This window comes from Salvia miltiorrhiza, chromosome 7 (genome assembly GCF_028751815.1).
Source record: "Salvia miltiorrhiza cultivar Shanhuang (shh) chromosome 7, IMPLAD_Smil_shh, whole genome shotgun sequence".
Classification (NCBI taxonomy): Eukaryota; Viridiplantae; Streptophyta; class Magnoliopsida; order Lamiales; family Lamiaceae; genus Salvia; species Salvia miltiorrhiza.
The window spans coordinates 34370730-34388459 of record NC_080393.1 but is presented as its reverse complement, the minus strand read 5'-3'; the positions used below and the strand labels follow the sequence as shown (position 1 = coordinate 34388459).

The 17730-nt window shown below is 36.7% G+C and overlaps 1 protein-coding gene, 1 long non-coding RNA gene and 4 other non-coding genes across 6 annotated transcripts; 5 read left to right on the top strand and 1 right to left on the bottom strand.

Moving 5' to 3' along the window:
- Positions 1-5721: 5721 nt before the first annotated feature.
- Positions 5722-8630, bottom strand: LOC130996139 (uncharacterized). The gene is made up of 2 exons (XR_009092411.1): positions 6528-8630; positions 5722-6028 (listed from the first exon to the last, which is right to left on the bottom strand). It is a non-coding gene; the product is annotated as an uncharacterized LOC130996139 (long non-coding RNA).
- Positions 8631-9609: 979 nt separating this feature from the next.
- Positions 9610-14739, top strand: LOC130994144 (60S ribosomal protein L17-2-like; the record flags this gene model as incomplete). Its single annotated transcript, XM_057919174.1, has 7 exons — positions 9610-9652; positions 9744-9784; positions 10618-10690; positions 14099-14256; positions 14336-14438; positions 14517-14584; positions 14698-14739. Coding segments are annotated over 7 exons (528 nt in total), but the record flags the coding sequence as incomplete, so codon positions are not given.
- Positions 10042-10174, top strand: LOC130996422 (small nucleolar RNA snoR74). The gene has a single exon (XR_009092599.1). It is a non-coding gene; the product is annotated as a small nucleolar RNA snoR74 (small nucleolar RNA).
- Positions 10280-10413, top strand: LOC130996387 (small nucleolar RNA snoR74). Its single transcript, XR_009092568.1, has one exon. It is a non-coding gene; the product is annotated as a small nucleolar RNA snoR74 (small nucleolar RNA).
- Positions 14740-16890: 2151 nt separating the features above from the next.
- Positions 16891-17023, top strand: LOC130996414 (small nucleolar RNA snoR74). Its single transcript, XR_009092593.1, has one exon. It is a non-coding gene; the product is annotated as a small nucleolar RNA snoR74 (small nucleolar RNA).
- Positions 17024-17128: 105 nt separating this feature from the next.
- LOC130996429 (small nucleolar RNA snoR74) lies at positions 17129-17264 on the top strand. The gene has a single exon (XR_009092606.1). It is a non-coding gene; the product is annotated as a small nucleolar RNA snoR74 (small nucleolar RNA).
- The last annotated feature ends 466 nt before the right edge of the window (positions 17265-17730 follow it).

Sequence of the window (17730 nt, the reverse complement as noted above, 5' to 3'; positions counted from 1 at the left end):
TAGGAAAAGCTAAGTTAGGGAAAATCACTTACTAATTAAAAACCATAAATCAATATCATCTAATAGTGTGATCCAATAATTAATCATAATTAGAATACACCTAATTCACATCACATCTAGCTCATTAAAATAAATTCCAATAAATTCCAATAGGAGAAATTTATAATATAAAAGTGAGATTACAATTCACCATTTTTTTTTTAAAAAAAAATTATCTCTATGTTACAACATCCAAGAAAAATTATAAATCAAACAATCTCAAATATGTCATCACGTAGGTCACATAAAAAAAATCATTTTTTTCTCACTCAAACATGACCTCTCAATCAGTCAAAATCTAACAAAAATTTAACTGTCTCATGAATTCGACTCATCTCTATAGTAAGTCTCACTCACTCACCTCGGCTCTATATCTAGCCAGGTATCCTCTTAACTTAACATTATAAATCGTCTCAATAATAATTAAGCTTTCTTTATCGGAAGCATAAACTACATCATCTCCTCAATTTAATCAGCATTTCTTTCAAAAACTCATTCTATATAAAAAAAAATTCACCCACTAGTTCTATCATCAACTTCTAAAATACTCACATCTCAATCTTAAAAAAATTTCTCATCCTTAATAAGCTAATGCTAGAATCTCGACACTCTAATAGCGAATCCTCAAAATAAATAGTATGGAAAACTGCGGGGTGTTACATCCTACCCCCCTTAAAAAAAATTTCGTCCCGAAATTTGTGTTACTCACCTTCGGGAAAAAGCTCTGGGTACTTTTCTTTCATATTCTCTTCAAGTTCCCATGTTGCTTCTTCTTGATCGTGATGTCTCCATTGTACTTTCACCAAGACAATCGCTTCGTATCGTAGTTATTGAATCTTCGTGTCCAAAATAACTTCAGGTCTTCTCTTCATGGCTCAAATATGGTTCAAGAGAGAATTCTTCTTGGCGAATGACAAGTTTAGGATTTAGCGTGTACTTCCTCCGTTGAAACACGTGATAACGTCATAGACATTCGCGAAGCTTGGCGGTAACGCCAGTTTGTAGGCAACGGGTCCTACTTCCTCTAGTACATCATACGTTCTATGTATATTGGTTTAAGCTTGTCTTTTGATTTCCAATCGACGCTCTCCGTGAGATGGGGAAATTTTTCTGAAAAACTTTATCTTCAACTTCGAATTGAATCTTCGTTCTTCTGGTATCCGTGTAAGAGTTTTGGTGGTCATGTGCCTCCTTAATTCTTTGTCGAGTTTGTCGCAGGGTAGCGATCGTTTCTTTTACTGCTTCATGACTCGGTATCTTCTCTTTCTCTCTCTTTTTTTTTATCCCAATAAAACGGGGTTTGACACATTCTTCCGTTGAGCGCTTCGTGCGGTGCCATGGTCATAGCGGCCTAGAAACTATTGTCATCGAAAAACTTGATTTGAGCAGAAGTTGTTCACATTGAGCTCATTTTTCTAAAACCACAGTCTAAACTATATCATCTAGAATGTAAACGGTCCTCTCAGATTGTCCATTCGTCTATGAAAAAGTAAAACAATGCTGAAATTCAATCTAAAGCCTAACTTCTTCGGCAGGCTCATTCAGAGGTGTGAGGTAAACTTGGAATCCCCATCCATGGTGATCGTTGTCGAGGCTTCATGCAATCACATGATCTCACAAACTATCGTCTTTTCTCTCCTCGCCTTTGGCTATATTGTGACCGAGTCTCTAGCAATGTGGTCTGACTTTCTTTCTGGAATTGCTAACAATTGTAGCCTCCTATAGGATTGCTGATGTAGCGCCTTCACTTCCCAATGGCCCAAGCATCGTTATACGAATGAAGCTATCTTCTCGTTTCATGCCTCTCCATCGAAACTTTGTCTTCAAGTCTTGATAATGTTCCATGCTTCAAAAACGTACCGTGTAGCGTTCTTTACTACATCTGCATAAATAACGTATTCCTCGTCCGTTTCGAGGACTGTGAGTATTGGGGTAATAATCATTTCTTTTCTTCGATAACTAAAACCTATATCTATATCCTTCTGTCCGAAAGGTATCACTATAACATCATAGAGACTGTATCTTGTGTGAAACGCCATCGTTGGGATGTCTTCTTTCTGTATCTTGAAGTCCTGAAACTCCGTAGATGCTCCGCTGTGAGGCGTAGATCATTTGCCTTGTCATCGTTCTTTACTCTAGATTCTTGTTCTGTGTTCGGGTAACTACTATTGTGTCGCGTCTTTGATAGTTAGTGTTTTCTTCCAATTCCTCTTAGTGCCGCGTGTAGGTCCCTCATCGGATGGCTGGAACGAAATCCACTTCTCCTCGCGTTGTATCGTCGTATAAAATCGGATAACTAATCTATTTTCAAAATAGTATCTATGCTCCACGCACGCATTAGTCTCAGAGTCTTAGCCATAAGCTTATGCGTTCCTGATTCGAATTCTAAGTTAGGACATACACACGTAATGGTGGTGATATGGCCTAAGGATGTAGCTACTTTTAATGCTACCGAGTTGGTTCTATATCGAGTTCTAATGTGTTCACACACGTGTAAAAAAAATAATAATAAGAGAGTGCGAAGCACCCGAATCAAACAAGGTTACGAGTAGTGCTCATTTAAGTCCTTCCATACCTACCGAATTCTCTTGATTCTCGTCCTGAGGCTTTTGCTCGATCGCTAAAATTTGTTGATACTGGATTTGTTGTTGATCTGGTTGGGACTCATGATGGTAATTCTTCGACTGATATTTTCGGCGGCGTCGTCGATGTCGTAAAGGTTGAGGTAGTGGAAGAATTTCCTCCATCGCTCTGAGCTGGGGTTGTTGATACTGGCTCGATGTTCTCCCACTCGTTCCCTGCTGACGATTGGGACATTGGTTGGAAAAATGCCCAATTCTCCCGCATGTGAAGCAGCTATTGGTTCCAGCTCTACATACTCCCAAGTGTAGCTTGTGACACTTAGGACATGGTGGTGCTCCTTGGGGCCCTTGTGGTGGAACATTTGGTCTACCTAACTGTCGCTTGACTTGTTCTTGGAACTGTGGCTGCGCATTCACACCTTGCCATGGCCTATTAGCTTCTGGAACACGATTATCCCACATTCGCTTTTCCTTCAGTCCTCGTCCAGAAATAGGTGAATTAGATACTTGTGTGATTGGGGTCGCCGTGATTACTGGCTCTTGTGCAGTTCTATCTGGTTGCATGGCCAGTTCCATGTCGAGTGCCCTATTTAAGGCCTCCGCATAAGTAAGTGCACTTTGACTTGCTAACACAACCCTAAACTCTTGCTTCAGTCCGGAACAGAATAAATCAGACATCTTCTCATCAGTATCTACCCGATATGGTGCATAACGGGCTAAGTCGCAGAACTCTCGATCATATTCCGCTACTGTTTTCTGTCCTTGCTTAAGGTTAACAAACTCCATTTCTTTCTGCTTGCGATAGCTCCTGGGTATATACTTTTCGTAGACGGCTGCTTTAAATTGCTCCCAAGTAAAGTTTTCTAACTGTTCTAGAGTTAAGGTTTTCTGTTTAGCCTCCCACCAGAAATCCGCCGATCCTTTCAATTGATAAGACATGCACATTAGACGCTCCTGGTCGTTACACCGGAGAAATCGGAAGATTCGCTCCATGCTACGAATCCACTCTTCTGCTTCTGCAGGATCTCCCGTTCCATTGAAAATTGGTGGATTCTGTCGTAAAAAGAGTTCCTCAATCCTTCTTTCAGTTGGTGAAGGTGGTGGCGGTGTAGGATCTCTAGGATCTTCTTCCTCTTCTTCTTGATTTTGGTTTCTTCTTCTCGGTGGCATACTAAATAGACACATAAGTTAGCATAAAATAGATTCTCATACATCGTTGGTTCACAAAACCATATTCTCACTGCTATAATCATATCTTATGATTGCAATTCATGCTAAACAATGTCCATATCCGAACATCACATAATTAGAGCGTAAAAAAGAAAGCTTTTCAAAAATCTAAAGACCATCTCATCATCATTTCATATATACATATCTCTATAGAAATTCTCCTCATGCGGGGACCTCTTCATAAAAATGAGGGGGTATTATAAATTAAAAGGAGCATCCCTATTACTACTGTGATACTACATCTATACTAATCATCGCCTCAATTGCCTATCGTGAAACTCATCATCTGATCCAAACCGTCAACTCGATCCTCCTCAGAATTTGCTATTGCCTGATCTGGCTCAGCATCACTTCTCCTCGTCCTCGAAATGGTTAGCCTTCTCCATGGGTGGCTGAGGGGAGAGAATCCATGGTCTGATAGTTGCTCTAGTCCCGTAATATAAGTATCCTACCAACTATTCTCGTGAATCGTCTTTCTACGGATCATCATTCTCGCTATACCATCCTAGTTACCTAGACATCCCTAACTCATGTTGGGTATGGTAAGAAGTCAGATATGATGAATAAAAATGCCTGAACCTTATAAAAGCAAGTTCAAGTAGAGGAAGGATTCCATAGTAATTGGTGATGTCTCAAGAATAGATGAAAAAGTCACAATCAGTGTAAAATCAGATGCTGGAATAAAAACTAGAACAGAAATTGGGATATAATGAAAGCAATTCAATACTGGAAAAAGGGACAATCGACCAAACGAAAGATGAATTAATCTCCAGCATCAAAGTAAAGATCTCCAATACAAACGGCTCAGGCTCGAAGCAATGGGATCTGGCAAAAATCAACTCGAGTACAAACGGCTCGGGCTCTAGCATGGGCTCAAATGGGCGCAATAAAGATTGAAATATGATCATAATAGGGTAAAGGCTCAGTGAGTCCACGCTCATAAACTAATCTAGCGACAATAAACGCGGTCCCGGGAAAAATACCTCTATTATAAAGTACTAGTGTTCAAGAGTATCTACGCATCCCCTAAGGTCTCTATAGTACGTTAACCTTATCAGTGTCTTGTCAACAAACTTCGATATTAGGAAAGCTCTCTATTTCTGCTACTTCAGCGGTAGTAGTGGCAACAAGAGTAGAGCACCTTTGACGCTGTCAATCTCCGAACTGGAAAGCCTTAAGCCAACGTCTGTTATAGATTCCTAGAAACTCCTCTAAGTTATCCCTAGAATTCTAATGAAATCTCTAAATTCTCTTCGTACTATCTCAATTGTCGAGCTCTCGCTCCTGCAAGGAAGAAATAGCAATTATTATAAACTAAGGTACCGAAACTTACTTAGTATATCTCACATCGACAACATGCTCATTCTTGTTGATACCCTATTAGGGCAACGGTCACTAATATTCCTTCATATAGAAATATTGCTTGCACATAACACGATCCATCGTCTCGGTCACATCCGCCCATCGGAACAATACGTAACTTATTAGTAATGCATGCTCACTCTCATCATAAAAGCAATAAAGAACAACAAAAACCTCTTACCTCGATAAGCCGGAGGAGATGGAGGTGCTGGGGTTCAGGATTCAAACTCACTCTCAAACTTAACCTTCAAACTAGCCTAAGAATTCAAGTTAGACTAGACTCAATTCAAGAATAGATGAAATCAAGGGTTTCGACTCAATCAAGAAATAGACTCAGAGCAGACGACCTGCTCTGATACCACTCTGTCGCAGCCCGACGTCTAGCCAGTGATAGCGTAGACCGAGTATCAATACGACTAAATAAAATAATGAAGTAAAGAAGGAAAAACTAGATCAAACAACAAGCGGAAGCTCACAACAACACAAGCAAAAGTGAATAACAATTACATCATCTCAAAGACACAAATATTATCGGCTTCATAAGTTCAAAAGTACAAGGATTCTCGACAAAGTTTACAAAGCGGACATAGTTAAAAATTCACAAAGGTTCACAATTTACAGAGTCTCGCAGCAAAACGTGAACAGACTATATGTATGAAGACATATAGCCGAGAGTATACTTCTTGACTAAGTCCAAAATATAAACATCGACATCAAAAAGCTACCGTATGTAATATAAATACGGTAAAAGGAACAATGTCATCCAAAATAAGTCCCCGCCAGCACCAGACCGATCTTCCTCCTTCTCGCTTATCCTGCACATTTAGAAATACATGCAGGGCTGAGTACAAAGTACTCAGTGTACATATGCCGAAAAACAAAAGAAAGCTTGCTCTTAGAGCTATAAATTGAACTTGCCACAATATAGGCATCACACAGGGATTTTAGTATAAATGAACCTGTGTAAGCAATTTCGCAAATCATAACATCACAATAAAGTAACTGCGCAGTTTAAACATTCATTATGCATGTACCACATCCACTACTCATCATTAAAGGTACTGAGAAGTAGGCCTCCCTCTCAAGTACCGTGACCGGCCGACCCGACAGACGGCTCACAGTCACCTCTGTGCACAAAATCCCGCTTGTGGCAGGACCGAATTCGTCTCAACAGTAGAGGGTAACACACAAGTCATTATTAACAAAACTCGGCAAGTCAATTAGTTTCAAGCATAACATTAACTCAATTCATAATCATAAATATCATATCATTTAAGAAAGCTCGTATAATAGGTATATCAAAATAATGCCCACCTGACAAACTTAGCTTACTCTCGTAGTACTTGGACGATCTTACCTCCGTCCTCTGCTTGTATATTCAGATGTCACAACGTCGGAGTGGTTCATGAGATAAGATAAACCTCAGTTAGAAACTCATTTACTAAGATTCAATCTCATCTCAAACTTTAACTTATCACTCATCTTCTATTTACCCAACTAAATCTCAATCCCTAGGTATACTTAACTCCTAAGGATTCACAAGTCCTACTCTCGACTTAACACTCAACTCGAATTAAACCCATAGCAATCAAGCACATAAACAAGCATAATCACATAAACATATAAATTCACACATAGACATGTCACAAACAAACATCATTCTGCACTGATTCGATTTAAAGACTTCAGCAGATTCGGTACAGAGCTCCACTGGAGTCATGACCTATACCATTTAAAACCTCTTTGAGTCTAGTTTCATTCAAAAAAAAAGTAGGATGAAAAACTCCAAGTAGTTTAGGAGATATGACTGTTTTCCTAGAGTCTACCATATTCGGCAGTTTTGAGCAATTGAAAACTTTGATTTTTGCAAAATAGTAAACGTTGCCGAAAAGGCTTGAAATTTGGTGGGTACTTATATAAGACACTCATGTCTTAAAAATAAAAATTTAGGCTCCAAAAAGTTAGGGAAGGACACTGGAAGAGGTGACTCTATTGGATACTCACCGAACATTTCGGCAGCAGGTAGCAGTTTTAGTTTTCTATTTTATAAAAATAATAAACAAAGTCCAATTGACGTGAAATTTTACCGCTATGCTCCTGACTCTTATTTAATCTTACCATAAAATTTTCAAGGTCTTTGGGTAACAAGAACCCAACGAAACAGTAGGTATAAAAGGTCATAAAATGACTCCAAACTTGAACATACAAGCAATTATACCTAGACTTTGGATTTCTTCGATGCAAAATTCTCAAAAATTCAAATTAAGCTCACATAATACACAATAACATAAATACATAATCATATAACTCAAGAAAATTCAAACATCGACTTCCCCTTTTTCTCCCTACATTCGGCCAACACATAGGTCATTAGGGGTTGGTCCGTTTCATCTCATATTGCATATATAAGCTCAAATAATCATCAAAAAGCCACATATAGACATGCTTGGCTCATAACTCATCTTATATACATGATCTCATGTATGCACGCAAACTAAACTCGGAAAATTTTCACAAATCAACATCATTAACCAATTTAATCATGCTTTCTCCTTGCTAGTAGTCTAACTATCATATAAACATCATCAATTCAAGTATTTATTTCATTACTCAAAAGTTCCCAATTACTAGCAAACTAAACTTAACCAATTTTAGGCATTCTTGACAATTAACCAAATTGATCCCTAATTATCATTTCTATCATGCTTAATAACAATTAAACTTAGCCAATTTAATCAATTAACACATAGATCACAAAGTCCCAATTTTTAACAAACTAAACTTTTTGAAAATTTGTAAACATGCATAAATCATTAATCCAACCTTAGATCTATCAAATTGACACACTTAATAGCATAAATAAACAACCAATTAGTAAATTAAACCATAGAATCAATTTTACCCAAATTACATCAAACTAACTCATATCAAAAATTACTAATCAATTTCAACCATCAATCCAATCCATCAAATCTCATATAAACACTCTCAATAGCATATATCATCCATCAATTCATCAATCAAGCCTCAAATACAAAACTTCCCAAATTTACACAAACTAAACTATTTCAAATCTCATATCTCTTTTTAATTCAATTATCTACACATGGAAATAGACTAATTAGGCACCCAATAGTATTTAAATAACATCAATTTAAGAAAAGGAAAAGAAAAAATTTTTTGAAGGGTAAAAGACCCAAATTTTCGAAAATCACAAAGAAGGGATAGGGGTGTTTTCTTGCTTGATCTATCCATATATACACATATACAACACATTTAAGTCTAGATCTAAAAGGATTCATCACTTACTCAAGGATTTGAACAAAAATAAAAATCTCCTCTTTTGCTTCAAATCTTGAAAACTCCTCCAAAATTTGCTCTTGATTCAAGGCTATAGATGTTTAAAGCTTAAACTTGCTCACTAAGTCATCTAATTAATTAATGCAAAATTAAACTCTCACATGTGGCTTGCTAAATACTACACTAATTAATGAGATCAAGCTTGTAGGAAAAGCTAAGTTAGGGAAAATCACTTACTAATTAAAAACCATAAATCAATAGCATCTAATAGTGTGATCCAATAATTAATCATAATTAGAATACACCTAATTCACATCACATCTAGCTCATTAAAATAAATTCCAATAAATTCCAATAGGAGAAATTTATAATATAAAAGTGAGATTACAATTCACCATTTTTTTAAAAAAAAAAAATTATCTCTATGTTACAACATCCAAGAAAAATTATAAATCAAACAATCTCAAATATGTCATCACGTAGGTCACATAAAAAAAAATCATTTTTTTCTCACTCAAACATGACCTCTCAATCAGTCAAAATCTAACAAAAATTTAACTGTCTCATGAATTCGACTCATCTCTATAGTAAGTCTCACTCACTCACCTCGGCTCTATATCTAGCCAGGTATCCTCTTAACTTAACATTATAAATCGTCTCAATAATAATTAAGCTTTCTTTATCGGAAGCATAAACTACATCATCTCCTCAATTTAATCAGCATTTCTTTCAAAAACTCATTCTATATAAAAAAAAATTCACCCACTAGTTCTATCATCAACTTCTAAAATACTCACATCTCAATCTTAAAAAAATTTCTCATCCTTAATAAGCTAATGCTAGAATCTCGACACTCTAATAGCGAATCCTCAAAATAAATAGTATGGAAAACTGCGGGGTGTTACAACTATAAAATCTTCTGCACCATCTCTTCTCTTTCTCATTCGAAGAAGATCAATCGACTTCCGCAGTTTCTGCAGTACCGCCGAAGAAGAACAGCTGCAACAATGGTATCTTTCATCTTCTCTCAATCACATAAATTTATCCAAACACATTTTCGAATTTTAATCTTTTAATTTAATTTATGATGTAAATTCTACAGGTGAAATACTCGAGAGAGCCCGATAACATCACTAAATGTAGGTTTATGTTGTTTTGTAATGATTTATTCCGTTCGGCGTTTTATCTGTGTTGTTTGCTGATTTTGTTTTGGTTGTATATTTGTTGCAGCTTGCAAGGCTAGGGGATCTGATCTCAGAGTTCATTTCAAGGTAAATTCGTCTTTTTTATTTATTCCACCGAGCTTGTTTTAATGATTAACTAAGCTAAACACTTTTTTTAAATTGGTTGTTCTTCCTTTTTATTTTACACAATAAATTAATCGATGTGTTTAGACTTGTGTTCAGTTTAATTTAGCTAATTGAATCTTAATGTTCATCAGTTACGCCCATTTTAGTATAGTTTTAGGGTTCATTAATTATTTCTATGTAATGTAATTTATTCTGCAGTTTAGACGTTCAACCTGATGATAAAAGCATGGATCTATTGCCATTTGTGAATTGGTCTCTTGTAAACGTCAGGGATAATAGTTGTGCAATGTTATTGGGTGAACCACTTTGCGTTTTCAGATGAATGATGGTTCAGTAAACAATGCTACATCCATAATGCTTTCAATTTCTGTGTCTGTCACCTTATTCGTTTGATGTAGTACATATAGTAGTGTCTACCGTGAGCTTTTTTGAGCTGGCATATGTTCAACCTGATGTAAAAAAGCAGGGATCTGTTGCCATTTGTGGATAGGTCTCTCGTAAACTTCAGGGATAGAAGTCGTGCAATGTTATTGGGTGAACCACTTGAGTTTTTCCTATGATTTGATGGTTCAGTAAACAATGCTACATTTGTGATGTTTGAAGTCAATTTATGTTGAGTTATGTATTGTTGTCAGTTATGTTTCATATTTGTGTACAACTTTTATGGATTCACTTCTGCTTGCCTAATTGTCTAATAAATGATTATGTTCTGATTATAAATTGAATGCTATATTTCGTGATGTTATCCGGAGATTATGATGAATTAGCTAAGTATGAAAATTTTATTTTATCAGAACACTAGGGAGACAGCGCACGCCATCAGGAAGTTGCCTTTGGGCAAGGCCAAGAGGTACTTGGAGGATGTGCTTGCCTGTAGTAGCCCGCTCTTTTATTTTATGATTAAGAGCAATAAATGCAATATTTATTTATTACATCTTTCAGTTGTTTTAATCCAGCGATTAATATTCAGTTAATTCAGCTTAGAGTTCTGAATTAGATGCCATTACCTGAGGTGACCACGATTGAATTATTGACTAGTTAATGATTTATTCCAGAATGATAATTGACTTAGCCAAGTCAAGTTATTATTTTATTTGTAATAGAAATATTATTTCTATTTATGTAACATTATTACTTGAGTCGTGAGTTTACTCCGAATTGTGAAGTGAATTAAATCTACGAATTTAATTTAGATTTATTCTACGAGTCACGATTTTAATAGACGAAAAGTCAGCTATCAAAATACGAGAATTATTAGAGTATTTAGTATTATTAGCAAAACCCGGGATTAGTTTTACAGATACGCTATACTAGCAAGACCCGGGATAAGTATTAGATACCGCTTTATCAAGATACTGAAGGATTTTATTAATCACATCAACTTTACACTTACAAACACCATCTCTCTCACTCCTAGCTACTCTAGACTATCCCATTACATCAAGAAGAAGAAAAAGGAAAAAGGGGCGTGCGTGAGGGAGTGAAGAATAGCTGTGACAGCAGCTCACCCCCTCCCCTTCCCTCTGTAGCAGCAGTTCGGCCATGCCAAGGTACATCTAGGGGTCTTTCAGCCACCCCTATGACTGCCACAACCTATCCACCCACTGCAGCCTCAAAGCTATCAGCCAACATCCACCCTTATACAACCCAGCCATCAACTTTTTCAAGCTCCCTTAACAGAATTCGAAGAAAGAGAGAAGGGATGAAACTTCTGCCAAAACTCCAAGGTAAACCTTGGCTCTAATCCCTCCACTTCCTTCTTGAATTTTCAGCCTGCATTCAATATGAAAACAATCCACAATTCATTTCAGTTCCTATCCTCTGGATTCAACAACAGCAGCAGCCAACCATGCACCAAACATTCGCAAAGCATTCAAGGTATTCATTGAGCTCCATATACTATTTTCCCATCATACATGCTCTACACTTAAGCATGATAAACAAACAATACCAATACATAGTTTCCGGTAATAACATAGTCAGTTTTTATGTGTTATTCATGAGACAGACAATGAGGACTTTCGAAATAGAAACAAACCACTATGGCTAGTTTTACCCACTGCATAATCGAAGTATAGAAATACTAGAGCTCAATAGAATCATGAACTGAGTTTACGACAAGCTTTGAGTTTCGTTCACAATAGAGTATTAAGAGTGAACTTAGCTTTCTTTAAGGAGGGGAGGCTGCCCTGTTCCGCCGAACCGAAGAGCGTCGGCGGAGGCAGAGCTCTGCTGCTCGTCGGGCGAGATCAGGGGAGAACCCGGCGACGACGACGGTGAAGCTCTCGCCAGTTCACAGAGCGGCAGCGGAGGTACCATGTCGATTCGTCAGGCAGGAGTTAGGGCTCCGATTCCAAACCTCGATTGAACATGTGTACGTCTGCCTTGGGTGGAGAAAAGAGGAAGCAGAGCCATGGGGCGACAATCATCGCCGGATTTCGGAACAGAAGCGGCGTCGCGGGAGAAGACGCCGGCCGTTCTCCGGCTTCCGGATTCAGGCGGCGGCGATTTCGATTCAGGAGGAAATTTAGGACTTTCTTTTCTTTCCTTTTCAGTCGATTGAGGGCGGAAATTGGGAGGAGAAATAGAAGGATGGCCATACAGCTCCGCCGGCCTTCAGCAGCAGCGACGCCGCCGGAATCTCTAGAGAGGTGGCCGAGCCTCCGAAATCGACAGAGGAGAGGGAGATGCAAGCTCGGTTTCATGAGGGAATCGAAGGCGGACAAGAGAGAGAAGAGCGCCGGACTCAGGCGCGGCGACGACCGACGTCGGCCGGAGCCGGAGGCGGCAGAAGCCCTTATGGAAGGGAGCTGTTGATCGATTCTGAGAGAGAGAGAGAGAGAGGATGATTGTTAAGGAAGAAAAAAAGAGTTGGGCTGCCCTTATTTCATTCCAGTGGGCCGAATTATTAGAGAATTGGGCTGGAGTTCTTTTTAACCAGGCCCACATTCCATCATTTAATTATTTGGGCCCGGAGTTTTTATTTTTATGTATGGGCTGTCATGGTTAATTGATTGAACCCAGTTTCTTTCATTTTATTAGATTGCCTTATCATTTATTGAGCCCAAGTAGAGATTGATTCTAGAATTATTAATCGATTAATTAGACGCAGTTAATTCTAAATACGGATAAATTTAGAACGAGATTATGAGATTTGCTAAGCGGGTTAGCAAACCCTAAGGCAGTGGATAAATTAGGATTAATAATTCGATATCATAAGATGAGCTTTAATCCTATAGTCTGGATTATTATTAACGGAACACGAGTCATGCATAATTATTTTACGCATTCTCCTTTACTGAGAATTTTTCTTAAGACAAATGTCTTACTTTATATTCTCGCATTAAAAGGTCAAGTAGGCGAGTAAAAGCTAGTCAGGAGTCACTAAGATATGACAAAGGTTTGCTTATCAGGTGGGCATTACTTTCATATATATATCAAATGAGTTTCATATTACTATTGAACAAGCTATTTCATGATAAAATCTTTGAATTGAAGTTATTTTAAGTATTGTCTTGCCATAAAATATTTCAATTTCAGTATGATATCTATCTGATGTGGCTTTGCCAATGATGAAATCGAATTCGGATCCTGAGCAGTTGATAGCTATCCTTCCAGGACTAGTGTACACCAGTGACCGTGAGTCATCTAGCGGGTTGGCCGGTCAAGTGACCGTGAGAGGTGGCCACCTCTCCGGCACACAGTTCCAGATATGATAGATTACAAGAGAACTTAGACTGATCAGTCGAACTTTAAGAATTACAAATGAATTTAGTAAGCTTGGGCCTATTTAGCTAAAACTCCCTTGCTGTACTGTTTATGATGGCACGACAATTTACAGTTTCACGAAGCATGTTTATATGTTTACCTAGGCATACGTGTCTACTGAGTATTTTTGTACTCAGCCCTGCATGTATTTCTAAATGTGCAGGTTGAGCAATGGTTGATGAAGATGAAGTGAGGAGCGGAGCTTTTGTCATAAGTTGATTGAATAAACTCTTGGATACATGTCTTCATACATGTAATCAGATTATTATTTCCGCTGCGTATTCTTAAGTAATAAGCCTTTTGAATTATGTCGGATTCATCCGAACTTACTAGTTAATTGAATCTTTGTGGCTAAACATAAGTTACATTATAAATGTCCCCTTCGCTCTCAATGATTAAGTTCGATCCTTCATTATATATTTACCCCTTTCTATCCCCGCTTCTAATCTCCCTCCCTTAGTCATGGTTTCCCGGCTTAATTATCTTTAATTAAGTCCGGTCATGACATTGCCCACAAACAGGCCATACCTTTCACTCATTTCTGTGGTGGTGTTGGGCGAACTGCTCACGCCAAGAACAGACACTCTAACGGACAAGGTCGCTGGCCAGTGAAATCTGCCAAGTTCATCTTGGATTTGCTCAAGAATGCCGAAAGTAATGCTCAGGTACGTATCCTGTTTCTTTAGTTATTATACCTGATGTCTTCCTTTTCTTTTCCATGTCTAATTATTAGTTTTTTGACAGGTGAAAGGTTTGGATGTGGATGCACTATTCATTTCTCACATTCAGGTTAACCAGGCCCAGAAGCAAAGGCGCCGCACATACCGTGCTCATGGAAGGATTAACCGTATGTTTGCATATCATTATAGTCTTTTCTTTTCATAACTGTAACTTTGTGGATGAACTAATGCGACCTTATTCTCAGCCTACATGTCGTCACCTTGCCATATTGAGTTGATTTTGTCAGAAAAGGAAGAGCCTGTGAAAAAGGAGGTAACAAATTGATACGTTTTCAAGTTTTAAATATCCAGCTCTATTAATTGATTTATACTGTACTTCATTTGATTAAGCCCTGACCATGATTGTTGTTTCTTGTTTCTTTACAGCCCGAGTCGCAGTTGACGACGAGCAAACCGAGGAAGTCTTGAGCAATTGGCTATTTGTTGGATCATATTGTAGTTCAAGTTTTGAAAGTTGTTTTTTGGTCCACTTTTTTTGAACTATGTTTGGATTTTGAAGATTAATCGAAATTTTCGTATGTGCTTGGATATGTATTTTGGATCCTAAATAGCAGATTTCTTCTTGGACTTCTTACTCGATCTCCTTTGCCCTCGTTTCATCAATGATTTTTCCCACTTATTTTGTAGGTTGTGTTCATATTCGCGTCCTTTACACGTATTGATATATCATTTCTATGGTTCAAATCTAATCGTATACCACAGATGAATTGGTTTCTAAGGTCCTAACCATTGTAAACACAACATATTAACTCTAATACTAGCATTCAAGTATTCAAGTATCTTCAAGTATTCTTCCAAGTATTCAAGTATCTTGAAGAATTCTATCTAGCATTCAAGTCTCCTTCAAATCTTCAATTGTTTGAGTATTCAAGTATCTTCAAGTAATCTTCAAAATCTTCAAGTATTCAAGTATCTTCAAGATCTTCAAGGCAATAGTCAAAGTATCTTCAAAATCTTCAAGCATTTCTTCAAATCTTCAAGTATTTCTGCGAATCTTTGAAGTGATCTTCAAGTATACAAAGAAATCAAGTTCAAAAGCTTCAAGGCATTCTTACAAATTCTAACAATGTTCTCAAATCAAATCAAGTTCAATGTTCAATCCAAAATCATGCATTGAGTCCCTTGGATTGGCGTCATCAAATCAAGTATTTCAAGAACTTTCGAGCTTGCACCCCAAGAATCAAATGGAAGAGAAGAATCAGAGGATTAACTAGAGATTGCAACCCGCATAAATCTATCTTCAAATATATCAAATTATCTTTGTAACGCATTTTGTATTTTATCAAATTGAAATACAAATATTTGTGTTTACAGTGAAGTAGCTTTTTTATTTTAGTTTTCCAGTAGATCGAGCTTATTTCGGCGAAGTAAATAACCAATGTATTTATGTCACAGTCAATGTGACAAAATCTTAAGGAATTGGAGCATGAAAATATGAAATAATTTCCTTGAATAATCAACTAAATTCAAATGTGTTACCTAAAAATTTGATACGTCTCAAAATGTATAATGCAGAATAATACTTGTGCTCATATATATGCCTTTATGTTCTATTCGAGGGAATGAAATTTTCCTCTAAAAATAAATAAATAAACAATACATTCTGGAGGGATAATATTATCAATCTTTGAAGTGAAAATAAGGAAAAAAAATGATGAACTTCACTTTTGTGTAAAATGTAGAAAAAGAAAAGAGACATTTAAAGGCATAAATTTTTATTGTCTATTATTTTTCATGGATAAATTTATCCATCAAAGTAAACGCACCAAATTTGGTATGTTTAGATTGAAAAATAAACCCATTATCTTATTAATGAGACCAAAACATAAATAATCTACTATGTTCATTTATGGGCCGACGACTCTACCTCACAATTATAAAAAATTGAGACCCATAAAGGAGAAGCCCAGCCCATGAAGCCATTGAGTATTAGGGTTTTACTATAAAATCTTCTGCACCAACCCTTCTCTTTCTCTTTCGAAGAAGGGCAATCGACTTCCATTAGTTTTTTCAGTACTGCCGAAGAAGAGCAGCAGCAACAATGGTATCTTTCATCTTCTCTCAGCCTCATAAATTTATCCAAACACATTTGCGAATTTTGAACTTTTAATTTAATTTATGCTGCAAATTCTATAGGTGAAATACTCGAGAGAGAGCCCGATAACATCACTAAATGTAGGTTTATGTTGTTTTGTGATGATTTATTCTGTTCGTCGTTTTATTTGTCTTGTTTGCTGATTTGGTTTTGTTTGAATGTTTGTTGCAGCTTGTAAGGCTAGGGGATCTGATCTCAGAGTTCATTTCAAGGTAAATTCATGAATTTTATTTTACTTTACTGAGCTTGTTTTAATGATTAACAAGCTAAACACTTTTTTTGATTGGTCGTTATTTTTTATTTTACACTATAAATTAATCCATGTTTTTAGACTTTTGTTCAGTTTAATTTAACTAATTATATCTTAATGTTCATTAGTGACGCCCATTTTAGTCTAGTTTTAGGGTCATAAATTATTTCTATGTAATGTAATGTATTGTGTAGTTTAGACGTTCAACCTGATGATAAAAGCAAGGATCTGTTGCCATTTGTGAATTGGTCTCTCGTAAACGTCAGGGATAATAGTTGTGCAATGTTATTGGGTGAACCACTTTATGTTTTCAGATGAATGATGGTTCAGTAAACAATGCTACATCTATAGTGCTTTCATTTTCTGTGTCTGTCACCTTATTCGTTTGATGTAATAAATATAGTAGTGTCGACCGTGAGCTTTTATGTGCTGGCATATGTTCAAAATGTTGTAAAAAAGCAGGGATCTGTTGCCATTTGTGAATAGGTCTCTCGTAAACTTCAGGAATAGAAGTCGTGCAATGTTATTGGGTGAACCACTTGTGTATAATTTACTTGGCTAGTCTCTTTAATATGGATTTACATACTGATTGAAATTTGAAACTATTTTTCCAGTGATCATAATTGATTGATTGAAGAAACATCTTGGTTGAAATTCTTTCTCTTGATGTAGTGAAAGTTTTTGGGCATTATATAACTACTACTCTTTTTAGTAAGCAACGGAAACAATTATCAAAAGAATTTGAAGTTTTAAGTGTTGACTACAACGATAGATGAAAAGTATAATACTGATCGTTACCATTAATATTATAAGCAATGGTTAATTTTTTAAACGTTAATATCTTATTATAAAGAAACCATAATCTTCATTTAACGATGTCAAGTATCTTTTTTATTTTAGTTTTCCAGTAGATCGACCTTATTTTGACGAAGTAAATAACCAATGTATTTATATCACAGTCAATGTGACAAAATCTTAAGGAAATGGAGTATGAAAATATGAAATAATTTCCTTGAATAGTCAACTAAATTCAAATCCGAGGGAATGAAAATTT